General features: G+C 39.6%; 1 protein-coding gene across 8 annotated transcripts in view; it reads right to left on the bottom strand.

Annotated features, from left to right (window-relative positions):
- Window positions 1–866: 866 nt before the first annotated feature.
- SYBU (syntabulin) overlaps window positions 867–21,975 on the bottom strand; it is a 101,306-nt gene continuing 80,197 nt past the window's right edge. For 7 of the 8 annotated variants that reach the window (XM_043980945.1, XM_043980958.1, XM_043980954.1 and 4 more), the window contains 4 exons: window positions 20,020–20,128; window positions 8,518–8,718; window positions 6,352–6,501; window positions 867–3,307 (listed from right to left, as the gene is read on the bottom strand). In XM_043980945.1, the coding sequence (XP_043836880.1) occupies window positions 2,194–3,307; window positions 6,352–6,501; window positions 8,518–8,718; window positions 20,020–20,128 (1,574 nt within the window). In that variant the 3' untranslated portion in view covers window positions 867–2,193. Of the gene's footprint in view, window positions 3,308–6,351; window positions 6,502–8,517; window positions 8,719–20,019; window positions 20,129–20,594; window positions 20,616–21,975 lie in introns of those variants that run through there. The other variant, XM_043980982.1, reaches the window with a different exon arrangement.

Raw genomic sequence — 21,975 nt, 5'->3', positions numbered from 1 at the left:
GCACAGGCAGTTTTAAAGAGAAAAATGTGAGGGAATTTAACGTGGATAAAATGCTTAACTTAGTATCAGGAAGATATGGGTGTGACTTCTTTTTCCAAGAGTTACTAGCTCTGTGTGATCCTAGGCAAGACACTTCACTTTTCTGAGATTCTGTCTCTTTATCTGAACATGGGAACAATAATAGCGCCTTCTTCCCAAAGTTGTGAGGATTAAATAAGGTAAAGGACAGTATGTAAACCTGTCAGAGTCCTTTGCTGGGAACAAAAGAACTTCATGGAAGAATTTCTTTTTGTTTGTGTTTTTATGTATGTTTAAGGGGAGTCCATGTGGCTTACTTCAGACACCCAAAGAAGTAAGAGGAAGAAAGAAGGAAGTAGGGCAACTCACTAATCTCTACATTATAATGGAGCCACATTTGACACCTCCTAAATAGGGCAAACCATCAAATTCTGTCTCATTGGGATCAGGATGAGTCAAAGTAGGACTGGGAAGGGAAGAGATGCAAATGGGAATGTGCAAGGTAGCCTCAGGGAATACAGTCTCCAGGACATGGCAGGAAGAGGGAGGCCTCCACATTCAGGGACTCCTTGGTTTATCCTTCAGCATAGCCCAGGGGTCACAGCTATTGAGGAATCATGGCAACTCTTAGATCAGGACTGATCCAATATCATATCAGAGACATGTATTTTTATAGAAAGGGGCAGGTCTTCCTGAGCAGGACTCCTCCTAATTAGTTTTCTGTTCCCTGAAGTCTTAGGAAAGGAGACACCAATTTAACCTGGAATGTGTCAAATATGTTAGTGTCCAGATATGGGGTTTCAGAGAAGGGGTAGCACACAAGGGAGGAAGTACAAGTCATTCAGTCAACAAGCATTTATTAGGCTTTTACTCTGTTCCAGGCACTCTGTTAAGTGCTGGGTATACACAGAAAGGCAAAAACATGGTCCTTGCCTTCAAGAAGCTCACATTTTAATGGGGAAGATGATATGCAAATACCTATTATACACAAGACATATACAGTAAAAAATAGAATGGAATCTCAAAGGGAAGGCACAGGGGATGAGGGTGGAAGAGGCCTCCTGCAGAGGATGGGATTTGAGCAGAGTTGTGTCGTGGAGGCAGGCAAGGTAGTGAGGAAGCAGAGATGAGGAGTGGGAGAATTCCAGGTAGAAGAAAGAGAACAAAACTGCTTTGCAAACCTTAAAGTGCTATATAAATGTCAGCCATCATTATTCTCATTCAAGCTGCTTGCAAGTTTGCTTTAAGACATGAGTTGCTATTTTAGGGAATTCTGTGAGCAAAGATATCCTCCAATGGAGGAAAACACCATGAATTCAGCCTGTTTTCTGCTGACCTTAGCAGTTACATCTCATAAGCTATATAAGATCTGTGTAGGACATTCTTACTACCCTCCTAAGTGGATAAGGAGGAAAGACATCTTACTCAATTAAAACGCTAATTTGCATTTTCAACATGCTTTTAATTTGTGATTAACAAACATAATTTCCAGTAAAACACTATATAATAAGCAAAAAATAAGTTAATACATGGTAAATTTGAGTACAACTTCATTAATCAACAGGTTTAAGAACAAACAGTTCATTTAAGACTCTGGAACTACATTTAATATAAACTTTGTCCAACACTCATACCTTCTCAAATCTAAGTAAAACACCAAAAAAAACTATCAAGACTTCTCAAAACCAATTACAAGAATGCAGTTTTATTTTTGGTTACAATCCCCTGCTATGCACAAGACCACTGAAATGCTGGGACAATCACACACTTTAAAACGGCACAAAGCAAAGCGAGGAGACACATGCCAGCCTTATGTAAGCTGCCTTGAAAGTGCAAACCTTTATTTATTTTTCCTCTTCCTGAACCACTAGTATAAGAGCTGGTACCTCAGACAACACCGCAGGATCATTAGCATGCTTTCCATACCACAGTTAAGGGACATTGACTTAAACCAGGTCAGGTCTCCATGCCTTTTGAAGATACCTCCGGTTTTTAAACAGTGAATAGGCATTCAACTATATATAGTGCAAATCAAATACCAAGAAGCAATCGACAGGACAGAGACTGTCATTAGATAAGACACATTCTTGGACAGAGCATCACAAGGAATGCTGCTCTTCTACCTGGCACAACACCACACAAAACAAACTGGCACAAGATGATGGCAACCTTTGTTTAGGTTTGAATATGGAATGGGGTTCGGCGGAGAGAATGCAGGGCCACCAGACAACAGCCCCGGAGTAACGCTCCAATATTGTAGACTGGATCAATGCCGCCTCTTTGAGTACTAAAGGCCCACATCACAGTGGGGATGATGGGAGCCGCTACGGCCAAAAGATCCACCAGGAAATTGTTGCTCCAGTACTGCTTCACGATTCCTGCCTGAGAGAGGTGAATGACGTTGCCAAACTTTTCTTCAGGGTAGGCCATGAAATCCAGTTCCCTCATGACCCGGTTTTCATGACTTCCAACTTCCATCTTGCCGTATGGTGTCTCCATAGGAGACAAAAGAATGGCAGAGTTTGGATCGCTTGGTGTGAGATCAACCATTAAAGCAGACGAGGCCTCCGGCAAGCTTTCTATCAGGTCAGCCTCAGACTCATCCAGGGATGAAGGGCTTGAAGGGCGGGGGTCTTGTAACTTGAGCATATTCTGAATGAGCTGCTCTACATCAGGACTATATGGCACCACATCAGTCTGAATGGCTTGTTCCGTCACCACACTGCCTTCCTCCTGACTGACTGGGACCATTTCAAATGCCTTCGTTTTAAGTGGTGAGGAAATGGATGTGGACTGTAAGAGGGACAGGTCACCAGCCTCCGTAGTAGTGGCCACCATAATCTCTTCAAACAACTCTGTGCTATTCTCTATGCTTTCAATTGCCAGTAACTCACTCTCAGCTCCTTCCTCTATGGTCTGGTCTTCCAAAGCTTGTGCATCTGCCATTTTTCCATAGGCGGTGCTGGGCGGTAAACGTTTCTCTGGGGAATCACAGAGATAGTCTAGACATTGTTCATCCCTCTGAGATCCGTTCTGGGCCATCTCCATACTCTGAAGTAAGGATTCCAATTTCTTATTTTGGATGTTTATGTCTACAAAGTACTTCTGTATTCCCTTGTCTTTATCTGCTAGGCTGCTCCTCATGGTCTCAATGACCTGCTTTAGCTGCTTAATCTCTTTTCTTGCCTCCTTTAAGGCCAACTGAGCTTCTACCCGATGGCACTCCTCCTCAATCCAGTCCTCTCGCATGCGAGCCAACTGAGATTTGAGCTCCGCAATTTCTGTTTCCCTATTCAAGAGTAAAAACAACAACAAATCAACAAGTTGAAATCAAATATCTGAATTTTGACTGCTTAAGTGTTATGCTTAAAAGAAATGAAATAATGTCACACCAGAAAAATGTTATCATCTCATAAAAAGAAGACAGGGAGGGAGTCTGGGTAAGGAAGGAGCATTACGGAAAGGAGATCTCAAGGCTGAGAGAGTCTTGTAGGTGACTAAAAGTAGATATAGAAGAGAGCTTCAAGGCCAGTAGTCTAGCTAGTACAAGTGTGCCAAAGGTTAAAACTAGTCTGTACTGTGCTTGTTTAATTAGCTTATACATATTAACTGCCAACACCCCAAAGGCAGAGACTGCTGTCATTTTCAAACATGTGATATATGTGACGGGAGGGGGGACATGTTATGGGGAAACATGTAGAGGTGTTCTGGGAAGATTGCACACTTCTTAGTCCTTAACCAATGAGAGGAAGAGGGGAGGGACTTTGCATTAGATTTAGGGATAAAAAGGGAAGTTTGCTGTGGCAAAGTGCACTACTCTTCTATAGTGTGTGCTCATTCTTGCAAGAATGTAATAAAGCCTTCATATATTCACCAAAAGGGAAGTCCAGTATTTTTATTTCTGACATACTCTCTTAGCCTGTTACCATCCCTTTATTCACACAATGACTAATACTTTTAGGTTTCCTTTAAAAAATTACAATTCTCACTGAAAAATTATTAATGTACTTTAAAAATGATTACAAGATGTTGAGATCGAGTATCTAGAACCTGAAGAAACAGGAGTATTAGAGGTTACTTATTTCATCTTCCAAACTCTTAGGCAGAATGCCATTTAAAGTATGGGAAACTCTCTTTTTTTCTCTATAACAAATTGGTCTGAATAAGTAGGCCATGCTTCCAAAATGAGATCTTTTTAAAAGGAAAAAAGAATATCGTAGAAATGCAGAACTGAAGAGGTCTAAAGAAACTACTGAATCAAAACCCTGCCCAAAGCATGAATCCTTTCTTCAACATCCCTGCCAAGTGATCTTCCAACATCTCTGATTGAAGATCTCCAATGATAGAGAACTTATGGCCTTCCTGGGCAGCACATTCCAATTTCGAACAGCTCTAGGTATGTTTTTTTCCCTTTTATATTTAATATAAATTAGCACCTACTATTGCTAAATCCATCCTCCATCACCAAAAAGAACAAATCTAATCCCTTTGACACATGAGAATCAAGAATGCAGGTTCTTTTATATTACACAAAGATCTGTGATTCCATCAGAATGGACCCTCCCTTCATTGATACAGATTGCAAATCCTTCCCTGCCTGGGTGGGCAGGCTTCATTGAGGCAATAGCTAAAAAAAAACTTTTTTCTGCTCACCAATCCTCAAGAGGTCCCTTTCAAGAACAAAGGCATGCAATGAAAAATTATACTCTGAACTAAGGTTTTATATGAAATAGATTTAGCAAAGTATAACCTATATTCACCCCAATATAGCAACCTCCACCAAAGTCCGGCTGCACTGATTAATCACAGAGATTCTTAATGGCTTACCAAGGTAGAAAGGCTTTGAGTAGAGTCCCAGTGATGGATATATGTCCACTGGATGAGGACCAACCTGGCCAAATTCAGAGAGGCTTAGCACAAAGTTAGTTGTCATGAATTTTGGGGATATAGTAACTTCCAGAGATCCAGTGCAGTACAGAAGAATTGGGATCTGTCTAGGCTGGGCAGGTGGGGTGTCATACCATTAAAATCACAGATTCTTGCAGTACTGGCATATGTTAATTTCAGAGCAGGAGATAGCACAGTTTTCCTCCTTAGGATCAAAAGTCTAGAGTTGGAAGGGTTCTTGGAGGCCATCTACTCCTATATCCTCATTTTATAGGAGAGAAAACCAAAGCCCAGGGAGTTTAAGTGACTTGCTCGAGGTCATGAAGACCATGTCAAATGTAGGAGTTGAACCAAAAGCCTCTGACTCTAGAGCCAAGTGCTCTTCCAACTGCACAGAACTACCTCCTCAATTATGCTGGTTTCTTCTTCTTCTTCTTCTTTTTTTTTGGGGGGGGGGTGGGTGAGGCGATGAAGGTTAAGTGACTTGTCCAGGATCACACAGCTAGTATGTGTCAAGTGTCTGAGGCTGGATTTGAACTCAGGTCCTCCTGAATTCAGGGCTGGTGCTTTATCCACAGTGCCACCTAGCTGCCCCCAGAATCAAGATTTTAAGAAATTCAGAGTGAGTTTTCTGGGGGCTACATTGAGGCAACTTAGTAGAAAATCTAGCCCAAGATGGAACAACTTTCATATCATTAAAGTCATTCCAAATACAATTAAGGTGTTTAGATCTTCTTCATAATGGGGAAAGAGGTAGTATCCTCAAAGTTAAAAACTGACTTAGGCCCTTGAATCTAGTTTAAAATGACCTTAACTCCAAAATGCCTCTCTGGCCCACAGTTCTACTAAGTCTTTTCCCAAGTGTTTCAGGGAAAAAATATTTATGCAAGTGGGAAAACTGGTCTAACATGTCAAAGGTCTTTTTTTTTTTAACTCTCTTAGAATCTTAGTATTTTTAAAATCAGAAGCTGGGTCAAAAATAATGAGCTTCTACCCTTTAATAGATAAATCAGAGAAAGAAATTATTTCTCCAAATTATATACAAATCCCCACTGGGGAGTCCCCTAGAGATGGGAACAGGGCTTGAGTTGGACCATCATATGCTCAGCCTGTTTCTTTCCTAATACAGGGTTGTTCTCTGCTGTGTTCATTCACTTTAAAAATAGCTTTATGCTAACCTATCATTTGAGGTTTGGCAATAATACTCGGTTGTACATACCCAGAAAAAACTGAGGATTTTCCTCTAATAAACAACTCCTAAAAGTGGAATCATATAAATTATGCAATAACTTATTTTTGAAATAAATAATGAAGAAATTAAAGCTAATTTTGATACTTTAATAAAAGAAAAAATGGCTTTCTTTTATTTTTATGTTTGACATTTGTCTTAAAGGAAAATTAATGACTATCTAACACTTTGCAAAACAGATGATGCTTCTACTATACCTTTCTTGCAGTCGGCTCTCAGATTCTTTCAATTTGGTTTTGAGGTGTCTCACTGTAACCTCTTTCTGCTGCAGGGGAGTCAAATATTGCTCTGGGTTTGGGGGTTTAACACCATGATTTTCACCACAAGACATATACCTCCCAGGCCGCCTGAAACAAATCAAGTAAAAAAATGTTAGCTTTGTCCTATTTACTTTCCTGTAAAAAAAAAAAATTAACATAAAATGTGAGCTTGAAGAAAACAGATTTACTATGTTTGCCTTTTGTAATGATGGATGACTTCAATTGGAAAGGTGGTCTACAGTTTAGGCATTTATAAGTCTTGGGACAATAAATCTTTCTACTTCCTTGGTCAGTATCCACTAAATTAAGGTTTAAGGAGCAAAGATAGGCTTTGCTAATACAAAGAAATGATCTCATCCAAAATAATGTACAATTGTCTCCATGCCAGCAGTATCAGTTGTGCTAAGTAGCATGCCATTATAGTAAGAAGACAATGAGATATAGAAGAAGAGGGGTTTAGAAAGGAGGATGGGGGAGTGATCTAAGTCCTTGTGCAAAGTGTCACTACTTAAAGATCCTAATTGTAATGAACTAAATTCAAATTACTCAGAAACTATTCCTTGGGCTGGGTACATGCTGTGGTCAGAACTGGTTTCTGCTAGAAATGATTTTTCCCCCCCTTCCACCATGTGAAAGTCCCTTTATTCTGAAAGACAGAAATGCTATTTCTCTCTAACAATGGTTTGATTTTAAAAGGGAGGCATGGAGTGTCCTATGATGCATCTCTGGACAGAAAGCCAAGAGCCCTCAACTCTGTTCCTTTCCTCACCACTGACTTGTGGGACAGCCGTGGGTGAATTCAGGGCCTACATCCCAGAACCAGCACAAAGCTGAATATTTCCTTTGTGACCAGAAAGTCCACTGATAAGAACTGGGAATCTCAGAGGGAGAGAAACATGTTGGCTCTTGGATCCTACCCATTCTACTTCTGGGAGGCAAGTAGGTACAGGTTACTTTACTTTGACAGAAAGGAGTGGGATTCATCTGGATTACTGTAAAGTTTCCCTGCCTCAAAGTATTTCCTCACTCCAGTCCTTTTTCTATATATGACTGCCAGAAGAATTTTCCTTAAGTACAGATCTGACCTTATCACCCCTTTGCCTAATTAATTCCAGTGGTACCCTATTTTTCTACAATAAAATGTAAACTTTTCTGTTTCTCTTTTAAAGCCTTCATTACCTGGTCCCAACCTAACTTTCTAGCCTCTCTGGACATTACTCCTCACTCTAACACTCTCTGTATGATCCAGCCAATCTGACCTTCTCTCGGTTCTTCAACTCATGATGCTCCCTTTTCTGTACTTTTGTACCAGCTGATTGCCTGTGTATCCCTGGAATATACTCTTACCTCTGCTTCACAGAATCTGTCTTCCTTCAAGACACAACTCAAGCACTTAGCACTGTGCCTGGTATATAGCAGGTGCTTAATAAATGCTTATTGACTACTGACTGACTCTAACATGCCCTTTCACATGAAGCCTTTCCTGATTTTCTCAACCACTAGTCCCCTCCCTTCCAAACTACATTTTACTCAACTACTTTGTATATCTTTTCTTTCCATATATACTTTTATATGTTATTTCTTTTCTTTTCTATTAGAGTGTAAACCCCTTGAGATTAGGATTGCTTCATTCTTTGTATTCCTAGCACTCAGCACAGTGCTTGGCACATATTAGGTGCCTGATAATTGTTTGTTAAAATTGATTGACTTTCTGGGGCAGCTAGATGGCACAGTGGATAGAGCACCGGCCCTGGAGTCAGGAGTACCTGAGTTCAAATCCGGCCTCAGACACTTAACACTTACTAGCTGTGTGACCCTAGGCAAGTCACTTAACCCCAATTGCCTCACTAAAAAAAAAAAAAAAATTGATTGACTTTCCCAATCCCTACCTTCACTTGTTCTCCCTTTTTCGTTATGTTCCTGTTGACCATCGCTACCCATGTATTGGTTTTCATTGGCTGATTCCCACCACATATTTAATCATGGAGAAGGTATGAATTATGATTATGTAGCTGTTTCGTTAATATAGGGTATCTTTAAAAAAGAAAAATAGTTCACTAAATAGGACAAAGTAAGAATTAGAATAAAGACAAAAGAGCTCACCTCATGATGGGGCTGCTATCACTTCCTTTATATGAGCCAGAGTTACTGCTACTGGGGGATGAAGGTCCATAATTTGGATGGACATTAACTGGGCTCTGTTGATTCCTGCACAACATAGACAGAAGGTCTTTCTCACGTGAAGGTGGGCTGTTGCCAGATTTGTAAGATGAAGATCCATTATTCCGTCCGTGTGGACCACGGCTACAAAGAACAATGATGAAAAATGTCAAATTATTTGAATGAAATTCTGTTGTTTAATCATTCCAGTAAGGTGTTCACCACTAGGAAAAACAACTGCTAACAATGGATAGGGGATATATATCTGTCAATACAAAATGGCCTTCTCAGGGTTTCTTTTCCCTTTATTCTTTCTCTTTGAGTCAAGTTACTACTGTCTAAACCTCCTTAAGATAGGGGGGCAGTTAGGTGGCACAGTGGATAGAGCACTGGCCCTGAAGTCAGGAGGACCTGAGTTCAAATCCGACCTCAGACACTTAACACTTACTAGCTGTGTGACCCTGGGCAAGTCACTTAACCCCAATTGCCTCAAACCCCCCCCCCCCAAAAAAAAATCATAGTCTAGGGAAAGTGCTAGATTTGACCCTAATTCCATCCCACATCAAAAGGACCTTAGTTCAAATCCTGGCTCCAGCACTTTAACTAATGTGAAATATGGTTACTCCTCAGCACCTCTGTTTTTTTTTTTTAACTGTAAAATGAGGGGGTGGAGCTAAATAACCTTGAAGATACCTCCCATCTATAAATCTGTGAAATAGTGGCCTAAATTCTGCTACCTCCAAGAAACTCTGAAATGTACCCTTCCCCCCAATTCAGAGACTATAACAAAAGGAAATGTAATGGTTTCATCTGGAGAGTATATTGATATTGAGATTTTATTTCAATTCAGTGGTTTCAGTAAAAATAAACAATTTATATTTGGGATGGCTCAGTTTAAGATTTGGAAAATTAATGGGATTCATTTTGGTTTAGGGGTCATAATTTTGTTCAACTCCCTGCACAAATCCTGAATCACCTATCTTTTCAACTTCCTATTTATTTATAGACAAAGATTTAAGACAACTGTGTCTCTCTTGTTTTTATTTTCTTTAAAATATCCATTCTTTGTATCTCTCAAAACTAAGTATAATGGTATAAAGGATATTCTCCACATTCATGTGGTTTATAGTCAGAGCTCTCCCTGAATAAGGAAATTTGAAAACACTGTCCATATGATAAAGACTTATGCATAAAGTGGGATTTATTCCTGCACAAAATACTTAGGGCAGCTGCTTACATTTCTCCCCAAAGCTATCCCTTTTGCAATAATCTTCCAATTCCTATGATAATCAGGGAGAGAGCCTCTATTAGCTGCTAATCTCTCTTTAACACCTGGCGGTTTCAGACTGCCCCCCTGGCCAAGGAAGACTGCTAAATTTGCTAATCTTTCTTTTTAAAATAGGATTGTGCCCCACCTTTATAAGTCTCCTTCAGAAACAGCAAGGAGCAGTGAAGAGGGGGTTGGGAGAATAGTGGTAGGCAGTTGGTGCCATTATAACTTGGTTGACAGCAAAGCTTTGGATAAAATGAGAGTTCTTTATTAACTCATAAGACAAAGCACATGTTGATATATTCCTCTGTAGATACCATTTGGTTAAATGAGCTCTAGGAGTTCCAGAACATATCTGTATCGATCCAGCGAGTATAGTTTTTAGTACCCAACACTCTAATTTGGCTTTTACTAATCTTCTAATGTGTTAATCTCAGAAGGTAAACCAATTGGTATCCTTTTATTCCATCACCAGCAATTCATGCTAACCACTGTGGTCTTTTTCATAATGTTGAAATTATAAGAATCTCTTCTGGAAAACATTCCCAGACCACAGAAGGTTGGAAGGGACCTTATAGAGAGACCACCTTGTCCACTGGTTCCCAATCTATGGGCCTATGGGACACCTGAATTCTTGAAAAGGGTTCCATGAATCCATACACAAATCTATAAATAATGGAACATGTTTTGGGTGGATTGGATAAGCAGATGTTTGTAGATTTTCTTGGTCCAAACCTATGATTTCATTGATATGGGGAATTCCTAGTGTAGAGACTCCATCTAACAATTCAGACTGACAGTTTCTCTATAACTTATGGTCTCTTAGAGGATAGAGATAATGTGATTTTAAAAAATTAAGTTCATTTAAAATATTACTAAATTTATAAGTTTTTTTTCATTACCAATTTTTTAAATCAGTATATAGTAATAGTGTAACTACTAAAATGTATGTGAGAGATGGGGAAGAAGGGAATGTGAGGTTTTTTGTTTGTTTGTTTTTGTAAGAAAGGATTTCAAGTACTAAAAGTAGTTGGGGACCACCAAAGTAGTTCAACTCTCTTGTTCTATAGGTGAAAAGCCTGAGCATCAGAGAGTTCAAACTACTTGCCCACAGTCATCCAGATAATAATGTGGCAGGTTTGAACTCAGGGTTTCTAACTCCATACACACTACCATTTGCTTGTTTGTTTGTTTGTTTTGTTTGTTTTGTTTTGTTTTGGTTTTTTTGGTGGGGCAATGGGGGTTAAGTGACTTGCCCAGGGTCACACAGCCAGTAAGTGTCAAGTGTCTGAGGCCCAATTTGAACTCAGGAACTCCTGAATCCAGGGCCAGTGCTTTATCCACTGCTCCACCTAGCTGCCCCCATCACACTACCATTTGCACTGCATTAAGTACCAACAACTTTTTATAGCACTGACTCTCCAAGATGGTATCATGTGGACGAGGAAGTTAAAGTAGATTCAAAGGCAGAATAGAAATTTCAGTTTAGCTTGCTGTTTCACAATCCTCTTTTCCATCTTGATCACAAATTTTCCTCTATTCATAACGTGGCTTCTGTGCAAGCCCAGAAATAAACTTGTTAAAAAGCAAAAAAACCAACCCAATAACATATTCAACTAGCTAGTAGTGCACAGCAATACACATAAATGGAAACGTTACTAAAAAGGAAAACAAGAAAAGCTCTGTCTTGAAATCAGCCTGAGTATGCCCCTCCCTCTCCTGAGAAGGGACACTTTATCTGTAACAGATGGCTTGATGGCTTTTTTACAAACTGACTTAAAGTCCAGTGGTGGGAAGGGCTCTTTATAAGTAGCAGAGAGGAAAAGGAAAGCACACTCTGGCTTAGGTTATTATCCCTATTTCAGTTATAATTTGGCATAAATAAGCCCAGCTCTTTCCCAACACAAATAGGACAAGTTTCCAGGCAAAATCTTTTCAAGTTAGGAAAGAAAGCTGATAACGACTGTGATTTTGGGGACTGGGCAATACAACTGTTAAGCCAAATAGAAGATGCAGACATTGTCCTGAGTTAAACAGGTAAGTTAGGGGCTTATTATAGAAATGGTAAATGCCATCACTAAAGGATCATAATGAAGTGGAAACATGAATTTCAGAGTTGGGAGAGAAATGAACAAACATCTATTTCAACTTATCGTAGAAAAAACAAATCTATAGACAGAACACTAGACTTAGCTAAGAAGACCTGGGTTGTATGCCCTTCCTAAAATCCCACCTCAGACGCTGAAACCCTGGGCAAGTTACTCAACTACTCCAATCTTCAGTTTCCTCATATCCTCACAGAGTTAATTGTATCTTCTATCTCAGAGGGTTGTTGTGAGGATCAAATGAGATAATGAGTGTAAAGCACTTGGCTAACCTTAATGTTAACTTCTGTTATCATTCTATCTGATACATGGTTATCTACCCTTTACTTGAAAACATTCAATGAGATGAGAAGGAATGTTTGGCTTTCTGATTTAGCCCTTTCCATTTCTGGATAGCTTGAATCATTGGGCAGTATGGTCAATGGGCCACAAAAATTTGGACATGACTGAACAATGATAAACAACTTATTAGGAATACATCTTGTGTAAACAAAATGAAATTTTTCCATGTTATAGAGCTATATCTCCTGTAGTTTGACAATAATAGCTTGCATTTATATAGCCCTTTAAGGTTTGCAAAGTGCTCTACAAATATCTCATTTCAAAAAATCTTTACCATAACCGTAGGAGGTAGGTGCTATTATTATTTCCACATTACAGATGAGGAAACTGAGGCAAAGAGATTAAGGTTATGACTCTTGACTTACCCAGGGTCAAATAGTTAACAAGCATCTACAGTTAGATTTGAATTCAGGACTTTCTGATTCCAAATCCAATTTGTTATGATTATACCACCTAACAGCCTTGATACAAATTTCAAGAATCATCACTACATGCTATTTGTAATGACTGGTGGAGGCAATTAGGTAATTTAAAAATGCCACTTTTACCACTTGTCTTCAAATAAGTACACTAAAAATCTGTATTTTTATTCCTCCTATATTATGTTAACTTTTTGATTTATACATGTATGTATATAAGTCTCTCTGTATATATATATATATATATATATATATATATATATATATATATATATATATATATATAGGGGAAGAGAGAGAGAACACTTATTTTATTCCCTCTTCATTCTGTAGGAACAATTATTTGCCTACCCATCAATTCTAACTTTTCATCTTTCAAATTCATTCAGTTCTTTTAACTTCTCTTAGGAGAAAGACTAGAGCAAGATATATACAGATTTAGGACTTAGTGCATAGAGGTGATAACTGAACCTAGAGGAACTGATAAGGTCATCAAGTAAGAGACCTATACAGTGTGAAAACAAGAGGGCCCCAGGTAGTGGCCAGGCCCCACCCTAACTTGTGGTTTGGGGTGGGACATGTAGTTTGATCTAGCAAAGGAAGCAGAAAAAGAGTGGGCAGGCAGGAAGCAAACCATAAGACAACTGGAAGGAGAAATGGAAGAGGAGAAAAACAAATGCATGGGAGGAAGGGGTAGTTAACAGGATCAAATCCTATAGAGAGGTCAAGAAGAATGAGGACTGAGAAGGGCCCACCTCTGTCCATTTGCTTATATAGTCCCTCACACCTGCAATGTATTCCTACCCTCCCACCTCACCCTGCCTGTTCTCCTGAAGTGCTTTTTCTTTTATCTGCTCTTCTATATCTTTTATAGTCATTTGTATACATACTTCAATACTTGAGCTCCTGATAGGATGATGCTTCTCTGGATACCACTCTCCACTCTCTCCTACCATCTATGTCAACTCTGCTTCCTGAGTGATCCTATGCCAGTCCATTGTACCTTTGCATTATGCTTTCTGGAATCCCCAATTCTATTGTTAAAAATCTGGTATTCATATCAGATTTTCTATTTGCCCTCAGGGGGAAAACATACATATACTTATATATATACATACACACACACACACACACACACACAGCCTGAGGGCACACAAGTACTATTACTGAAAGTTGGGAAAGATCTCCATAGAGGTAGTAGAGTGGCATAAGCAATAGAACACTGCACTTGGGAGTTGGGAAGACTCAAGTCTGAAACCTTCATCTGACACTTACTAGCCGTGTGACCCTAGGTAAGTCACTTAACTTCTCTGTGCATCAGTTTCCACATCTGCAAAATGTGAGAGTTAGATATGATAACCTCTGAAGTCCCATTTGGCTCTAAAGCTATGCTCTTATGATAGATGTTTGAAGATGTAGCTTACATAGAGAAAGAGGTATATGCCAGTTCAAAAAAAAAATCTTTCCTAAAATATCCTTATTGATCCTACCTCTATTTATCATTTTCCCTTCTTTCTGCTCCATTTACCTCCTAGCAAACTCTTCCCCCAGCCCTAGTCCAAGAAAGATGAATTATCCATAATATTCAGCTGTATTTTAATTACCTAACCATAAAAAATCAGTCAATCAGTAGGTTAGTCAATTAATATTTAATAAGTATGTACTATGTGTCAGGCATTGTGCTAAGTCCTGGATTTTTTTGGGGGGGGCAGGGCAATGAGGATTAAGTGACCTGCCCAAGGTCACACAGCTAGTAAGTGTCTGAGACTGGATTTGAACTCAGGTCCTCCTGAATCCACTGCGCCACCTAGCTGCTCCCCAGTCCTGGATTTATAAAGGCAAAAACCAGTCTGTGCTCTCAAGGGGTTCATTGTCTAATGTTGGAGACAGCATGCAAATAATTATGTTCAAACAATTATGTTCGTACAGGATAAATTGAGTAGTCTCATAAGATTAAAGAGGTCTGGGAGAGGCTTCTTCCAGAAAATGAGAGTAAGTAGCTGAGACCTAAAGGAAGCCAGGAAAACTAGGTGGAGATAAAGCCAGAGAGCATTCCTGGTTTGGGAAGCAACCAGTCTAGATGCTCAGAATTGGGAGATGAAGTGAATCAGAACAGAATTTGGCGATTAAGACAATCCCATGGATGCTTTGACTGCTTTAACTCTGACATTCAATCCAAAACACAAATTCATTTGCAAGAAAAATAGTAGCAACAACAAAAACAGTAAATGAAGTAAGAGAAGGAAATAATATTTATTAACTGCTTTCTCTGTGTTTCTGGTCTCGTGGATATGTATTAAGTTCTAAAACAGGTTAAAGTTAAGTGCTATGGTCTAAGAATAAGCCCGATTTGTAAGTGACCCACAGTAAAGTTTATATTCCTGTCCTGTGACCTTGGAAGCACTCTATTTCAAAAGCATAGGGTGTTTGGGGTAGTGAGATAATGTTCTCTTCTCCTGTTACAGGTTTTGTTTGTTTCCAGCTTTGTTTTGAACAATAATACACTGCACTTGGGATCTCAACTCCCTTTTAAAAAAATTAACTAAATTTCATAATCACCATTGGAAAATAACAGATAAAATTTTCTTGTTGGACACTGGAAACTGAGGTTCTGAGAAGTCTGATCATTTCTCAACATTAATTAGAAACATTAGGACAACAGTCACAGAAACCCAGGGCTGGAAGAAAAACCTTCAAGTTCTTCTATATGACAGTTCCTCTTGGAATATGATATTCATGGTAAAGTCATTGTTGCTTTGGTATCACCCCCAACCCCCCATTATCCCTTTAGTCTGGTGCTTGTTTCTACAGGGTATTACCATCTCATTCTTTCTGGTGGTCCACTTCCTCTGGACTGCTGAGTTGGCTAAAGATGATGTCTTTATGTTTCTAAGGCTTCAGATCTAGAATCACTGAATATTAGAACTAATTCTTGCCTAACTGACTTGTTTGATCTTGGACACATAACTTAATCTCTCACTGTTCTAGGCAACTCTTTAAGACCATGATTTACACAGAAGGTACCAACCTGTAGTGGTAGAGGACATTTCTTCATCTTAAAAATTCCGGTTACCAATGAAATCACAGGTCTAGTCCCTTTCCTATTAATATTACTATTATTAATTACCATTATTATTACTGACATCATTATTACATAGAGAACACTAAATCTCAAAGGGAATAAGTTTAAGCTCACACAGCTAGTTAATGGCAAATCCAGATCTGGCTCCCAGATAGGATTTTTTTTACACTATAATGCTTCTCTCTTTATATATCCCACAAATAACCCTGGGACAAGTTCCTATTTATCTCCATTCATTACTTCATAATTTTCTTCAGGCCTCCAAACCCAAGTCATGGTGATGACCATGGTGACTACTGAGTCATATCTATTCTCTACAATCAGAAAATCCAAGAATTGGAAGGGATGTTGGAAAACATTTAGTTCAGTTCCAACACAAGGCATGAATTATCTCTACAACATGCATTTTTACCCTTGGGTGTATAGACCCTTGATAGGTACTTGAATTTGGATGGGGGGGATCTATTTCTCTGTGTCTCTCTGTGTCTCTCTGTGTCTCTGTCTCTCTGTCTCTCTCTCTCTATATATACATTCATTTATTTATTTCAGTAGGATTGGTTTCCTTTGTAACATAGTACCCCCATACCTTTTCCAAGTCCTCACTGCCATCATTGGCTGCATTCTCCTCCCTTTCCTATCTTAACTGCTTGGCGAACCTTTTCAACTCTACACTTTAATCCGTTGTCCCCCACTTCTCCCCATTGTGTCACTATGCCTTGCCAAGCCCCAGCCTTGGATTACTCCCACCATCCACTCACTGCCTTTGCTTTTATCCATAAACTGTTGAACAAAGAGACTGTGTTGATTATGTCTACCACAAATTTGTTAAATAATTTCAACTAAACCCTCACTGCAGCAAGGCAATTTTTTTATACCTTCCACTCACTACAATAGCTTTTCCAAACCTTTTTGTCCCTCCTCAAGCCTCCCATGGCACCCCCCTTCACCAACTCTCTCAGCTGAGAACCTTACCACCCACATACTTCACTGAAAAATTTAGTCTGTTCACCAAGAACTTCCTCTTCTCCTCTCCTCATCTCACATGACTCAGATGTCTTCCCTCACCAGCTCCTTCACTCTTATCTCACACCAAGAGATGGCTCTTCTCTAAACCTTAATGTCATTCTATCCCAGCTTCTCCAACAAATTGCTCCTCCTACCATTCTCACTCTCTCACTAATCTTCAAACTCTTCCTGTTTAAAAGCTGTTTCCCCCAAACATACCCATGTCTCCACTTATCCTTAAAAACTTGGTATGTCCATTCCCACTAACTGGCATCCTATATATTTCCTCCCTTTTGTTCCTAAACTCCTCAAGAAAGTTGTCTATAGTCAGTTAGCAATTCCATCTTTTCTCCTTTTACTCTCTCCTAAACCCTCTGCAGTCTGGCTTCTGACCTTATTGTTCAACTGAAACTGCTCTCTCCAAAGTTACCATAGATCTCTTAACTTCCAGGTCTAATGGCCTTTTCTTGATCTTCATCTTTCTTGACCTCTTTGAAGCCTTAGACCCTGCTCATCACCCTCTTCTTGATCTCTTGTTTCTCTAGGCATCTTCATCCAGGTCATCACCACTGACTGTGGGTATTCCTTAAGGCTTTAGCCTAGACCCTTTTCTCCCTATATATTATCTCACATTGTGATTTCTTCAATTATCATTTCAATGAAATGATTCTGAGACCTATTTAACAAGTCCTAAGTTATCTCCAACTGTCTATTGGACATCTTAAACTCAACACGTCCAAAACTGAACTCCCATCTTTCCTATGTCTACAGAAGGCACCACCTGCCACATAAAATCAAAACCTAGGTATAATCCTAACTCTCTTTCACCCCTTCTCTAGTTTATCCTCCATTGTGTTGTCAAAGTGATCTTCCTAAAGCACAGGTCCAACCATATCACATTATTCCTACTCAATAAACTCCAGTGGCTCCTTATTAACACTACGACCAGATGTAAAATTCTTTTTTTTTTTTTTTGGTGAGGCAATTGGGGTTAAGTGACTTGCCCAGGGTCACACAGCTAGTAAGTGTTAAAGTGTCTGAGGCCCGATTTGAACTCAGGTCCTCCTGACTCCAGGGCTGGTGCTCTATCCACTGCACCACCTAGCTGCCCCAGATGTAAAATTCTTGATCCCTTCTACCTTTCCAGTTATCTTACACAGCTCTCTTCCACATAACTGTAGATCTAGCAACACTGGCCTCCTTGATCTTCCTTGAATAAGATACTTCATCTTCCACTCACTGTCTGTCCCTTATGCCTAGAACACTTCTCCTTCTTATCTCTGTCTCCTTCCTGGCTGTCCTGGTTTCCTTCAGATCCCAGATAAAATTCCACATTCTAGATTTTTCAATCCCTCTTAATTCTAGTGCTTTGTCTCTTTTGATTATTCCCTATTCATCTTTTACCTAGTTTGTTTGTTGTACATTGTTGTTCACCTGTTGTCATCCCTGCCTGATTCCCTAAGATTAGGAGGGCAGGGGTTGTCTTTTCCTTTCTTTGTATTCCCAGTGCTTTGCACAGTGCCTAGATCATAGTAGGTGTTTAATAAATGCTTATTGATTGACCTCGCACACAACACTCCATTTCCAGATTCCCTACCTTTTCACTGGCTGTCTGTCTCTCATGCCTAGAATGTTCCTTCTCCTTGATTCTGCCTCCTGGCTTCTTTCAACTCTTTATTAAAATCCCACCTTCTGCAATAAGATGTGCCCTCAAAGCGAGTGTCTTTCCTCTGAAATCATCTCCAATTTCTTTCTGATTTACTATATCTTGTGTGTATACATATATTTGCATACAAATGTGTGTATGTATATGTATATGTATATGTATATGTATATGTATATGTATATGTATATGTATATGTATATGTATATGTATATGTATATGTATTTGTCTGTTGTCTCCCCCATTAGACTGTGAGCTCCTTGAAAGCAGGGACTATTTTTGCCTTTCTACGAATCCCATAACACAATACATGGCACATAGATGGAGCTTAATAAATCCTTTTTGACTTGACTTTAGACTTAATCCTTTGTATTTTGTTTGTGAATTCTTAAAATATTATTCTGAGAAGTGATGCATAGATTTCGCCAGACTGCCAGGGGAATTCATGACATGAAAGAATTTTTTAAACCCACTTTCTAGGGAAAGCTAGATGGCTCAGTGGATGAAGCACTGGCCCTGGATTCAGGAGGACCTAAGTTCAAATCTAGCCTCTGACACTTGACACTTACTAGCTGTGTGACCCTGGGCAAGTCACTTAACCCTTGTTGCTCTGCCAAAAAAATAATAATAATAATAAAATAAAATCCACACTCTAAAATGTCCCCAACTAGTTTGGGAAGAGGAATAAGGGAAGAGAACAAACATTTTTTAAGCACCATCTATGTACCAAGCAATGTGCTAGGGACTTTAAAAATGTGATGTCATTTGATCCTCATTAACAACCCAGCAAGGTAAGTGTTATTATTATCATCTCCATTTTATAGATGAGGAAACTGAGACAGGCTCAGGGTTACATAGCTACTAAGTGTCTGAGGCTATATTTGAACTCAGGTCTTCCTGACTCCAGGCCCAGTGCTCTATTCACTGTGCCACCTGGTTGCCTCTAATAAGTAGTCAAGAGCCTCTCCCTCATCCGCTCTCCCAAATAAATGTGAAAAGTGAGCAGACTACTTACCTGATCCCTTTACATGTGGTCAACACTGATATCCTTATTCACACACTCATAACCTTCCCCCTACTTCCCTCTTCCCTCCCCACCCCCACCCCCACCCCCTAACAAAGCTATATAGGTGAAAGCTTGAGACAGGAAATTCCAATTAGGGACTAAAGGAAATGAAGCATATGAAGAGACTGAAAAATTGGATCCATGACGTAAACAAAGTGGGTGGGAGACAATGGATGAGTTACTGGCTGGAGTTAAGTAGAGAAACACCCGAGAGAAAGAACACAGGACTACATGGCAAACAGCCACTGAGTAAGTGGATGGAAGACAGTTACAGTCCATAGATAGGAAGGACTGAGTAAGGAATCACAGGGTGAAATGCAATGCATTTATTATTTTCCAAAAGCCCCCAGAAACTTCAGTGAACAGAAGGAAGGGCGGGAAAAAAGCCAAAATTGCAAGAAGAAAATTATCCTATAGCTTGAGACGACTGCTACAGGTGAGCAAACTGGATACAGCCATTTAGTGACAGAGAGAAGCAAGGGATGGTGCCTACTTGCGTGGAAAAGACGCTCTCTTGTTTCCAGCAGTGGAGGAGGACATATGGACCTCCGGAGCCGAGATGCTGCCAGTGCTGCCTGAAGAACTAAAGTCAGCCTCGCTACCTGAAAAACAAAAGGGAACAGGGGGAATATGAAGGAAATTGCAATGTGAGCACGCTCAGGCTGGGCTTGGCCAAAGAAACAACTCCCCAGGGCTGCCTCTCCCGAGGCCTGTCAATGGGCAGTCCGTCAGTCCTTTCTTTCTTTCCCCGTTTCTGTTTCCCTGTGTTTTCAAAGTGCAAACACAGGCAAGTGGCAAGAATCCAACCTCTTCCAGTCTTTCAGCATTCTGTAGAAAGCAGACAAGTCAAGAAGCGGGCACAGGAAGATTTCACTACATAAGGCATAGTTTAAAAGAAGACCGTTCAACTCGTGTCCTGAACATATCAATCTTCCAACACTCTCTGCACTGAAATGAGAATTTCCTTCTTTTACCACCCTCCATCCTCCCCACCAAGTGTTAGAATCTCTCTGGCTGCCAGCAATGAATTGCCTCCTCCTCTCCCTTTAGCTAAAATGAAAAACATACTTATCAGTCAAAGAGTAAGAGCTCCCCCCACAAGAGAGGTTCTCTTCAGGCTGTTATAGCCACCGGGCCATATTTTAATCTGGAACATTGGGATTTGGATGCAATGCAAATAGTTATAAAGCAAGCCAGTAACAATGCCTGGACTCCAGATAGCTCCTCTGTTGTTAGTCCTGAGACAGACAGCACTATCTGATTATGACTTTCCCTGACTGGTAGTGTCTTTTTTTTTTTTCCCCTGGGTTCAATTCTTTAAAGGAAAACTGTTGCTATTTATCCCAACCAACTAGAATGAATGTAAAGTTTAGAACTGGTATAAATGAGCCCATAAAATAAAAGTGGTGGTAGTGTTGGGGTAGAGGGGCAGTTTTAAGGCAGCTGAGGGTAAAGGTTAATTGGTTGGTCTTTTGTTTTGATTTTTTTTTTTTAGTTTAAAAATTACATTATAATCTTTCTCTAAGCACTGAGCTAGATAGGATTAGGGTTGTCTTCTTGTGAAGGAAACAAGCTGTGTGGTACAATAAGGAAAATTTAGAGTCTATGTAAAACAATGTAATTTTTTGAAATCATTATAATAATTTTTAATAGAAAATCTCTCTGGTTAAGAGGCAGGGAACAGATGCAGAAGCATGCTAGGTAGCAAATCTAATTGCCAAGACATACAAAAATAATGAAGCCTCTATACCTTATGTGTCTCTTTCAAAGGTAGATCAACTGACATACTCATGATACTGAGCTAATGTAACTTTTTTTTTTTTTACTATCTGGGCCTCAGTTTCCTTTTCTGAAAAATAGCAGTAATGATAGTACCACCTACCTCACATCTGGTTGTTGTAACCAATGTCATAATATATGTGAGGTGTTTTCTGCAAACTTTAAAGTGCTGTACTCCACTATACAATCTGTGGGGCTATAAAGAGGGTCAGTGGGAAATTAGGCAAGAAGAGAGAGAGAAACAAAGAATGATGGTCTGATAATCCAAAAAATAACTAACCAGCTCCTGACTTATCCAAGAGTTGGGCAGGGACAAGTTATAGCTAGACTAGCCCAAAGCTCTAGAGCTATCTTTTATCAACTCCGAAAACCAAAAACTTCACTAAGGCAGGAGAAAGAGAGATTGTTCCTCTTGGGAGGTCCAAACACGCTGTGGGGAAAAAGATCAAGAGCAAAACTAAGCAGAGGCTAAAGTAATAATAACAGCTCACATTTTGTTGATGCTTTCAGGTTGACAAAGCTCTTTTTGTCTCATCAATCCTGGGAAGTAGGAAGTTCGAAGATTATTAGCCTCATTTACAGGTCAGGAATATGTGGCTTGCATAGTTTAAGTGACTTGTTAGGAAGGATCAGAACAGGTCCTGAACTTATGTTTTCTGAGTGCAGCTGA

Source organism: Dromiciops gliroides, chromosome 1, assembly GCF_019393635.1.
Source record: "Dromiciops gliroides isolate mDroGli1 chromosome 1, mDroGli1.pri, whole genome shotgun sequence".
In the NCBI taxonomy this organism is placed as follows: Eukaryota; Metazoa; Chordata; class Mammalia; order Microbiotheria; family Microbiotheriidae; genus Dromiciops; species Dromiciops gliroides.
This window is presented reverse-complemented; position numbering and strand designations above follow the sequence as displayed.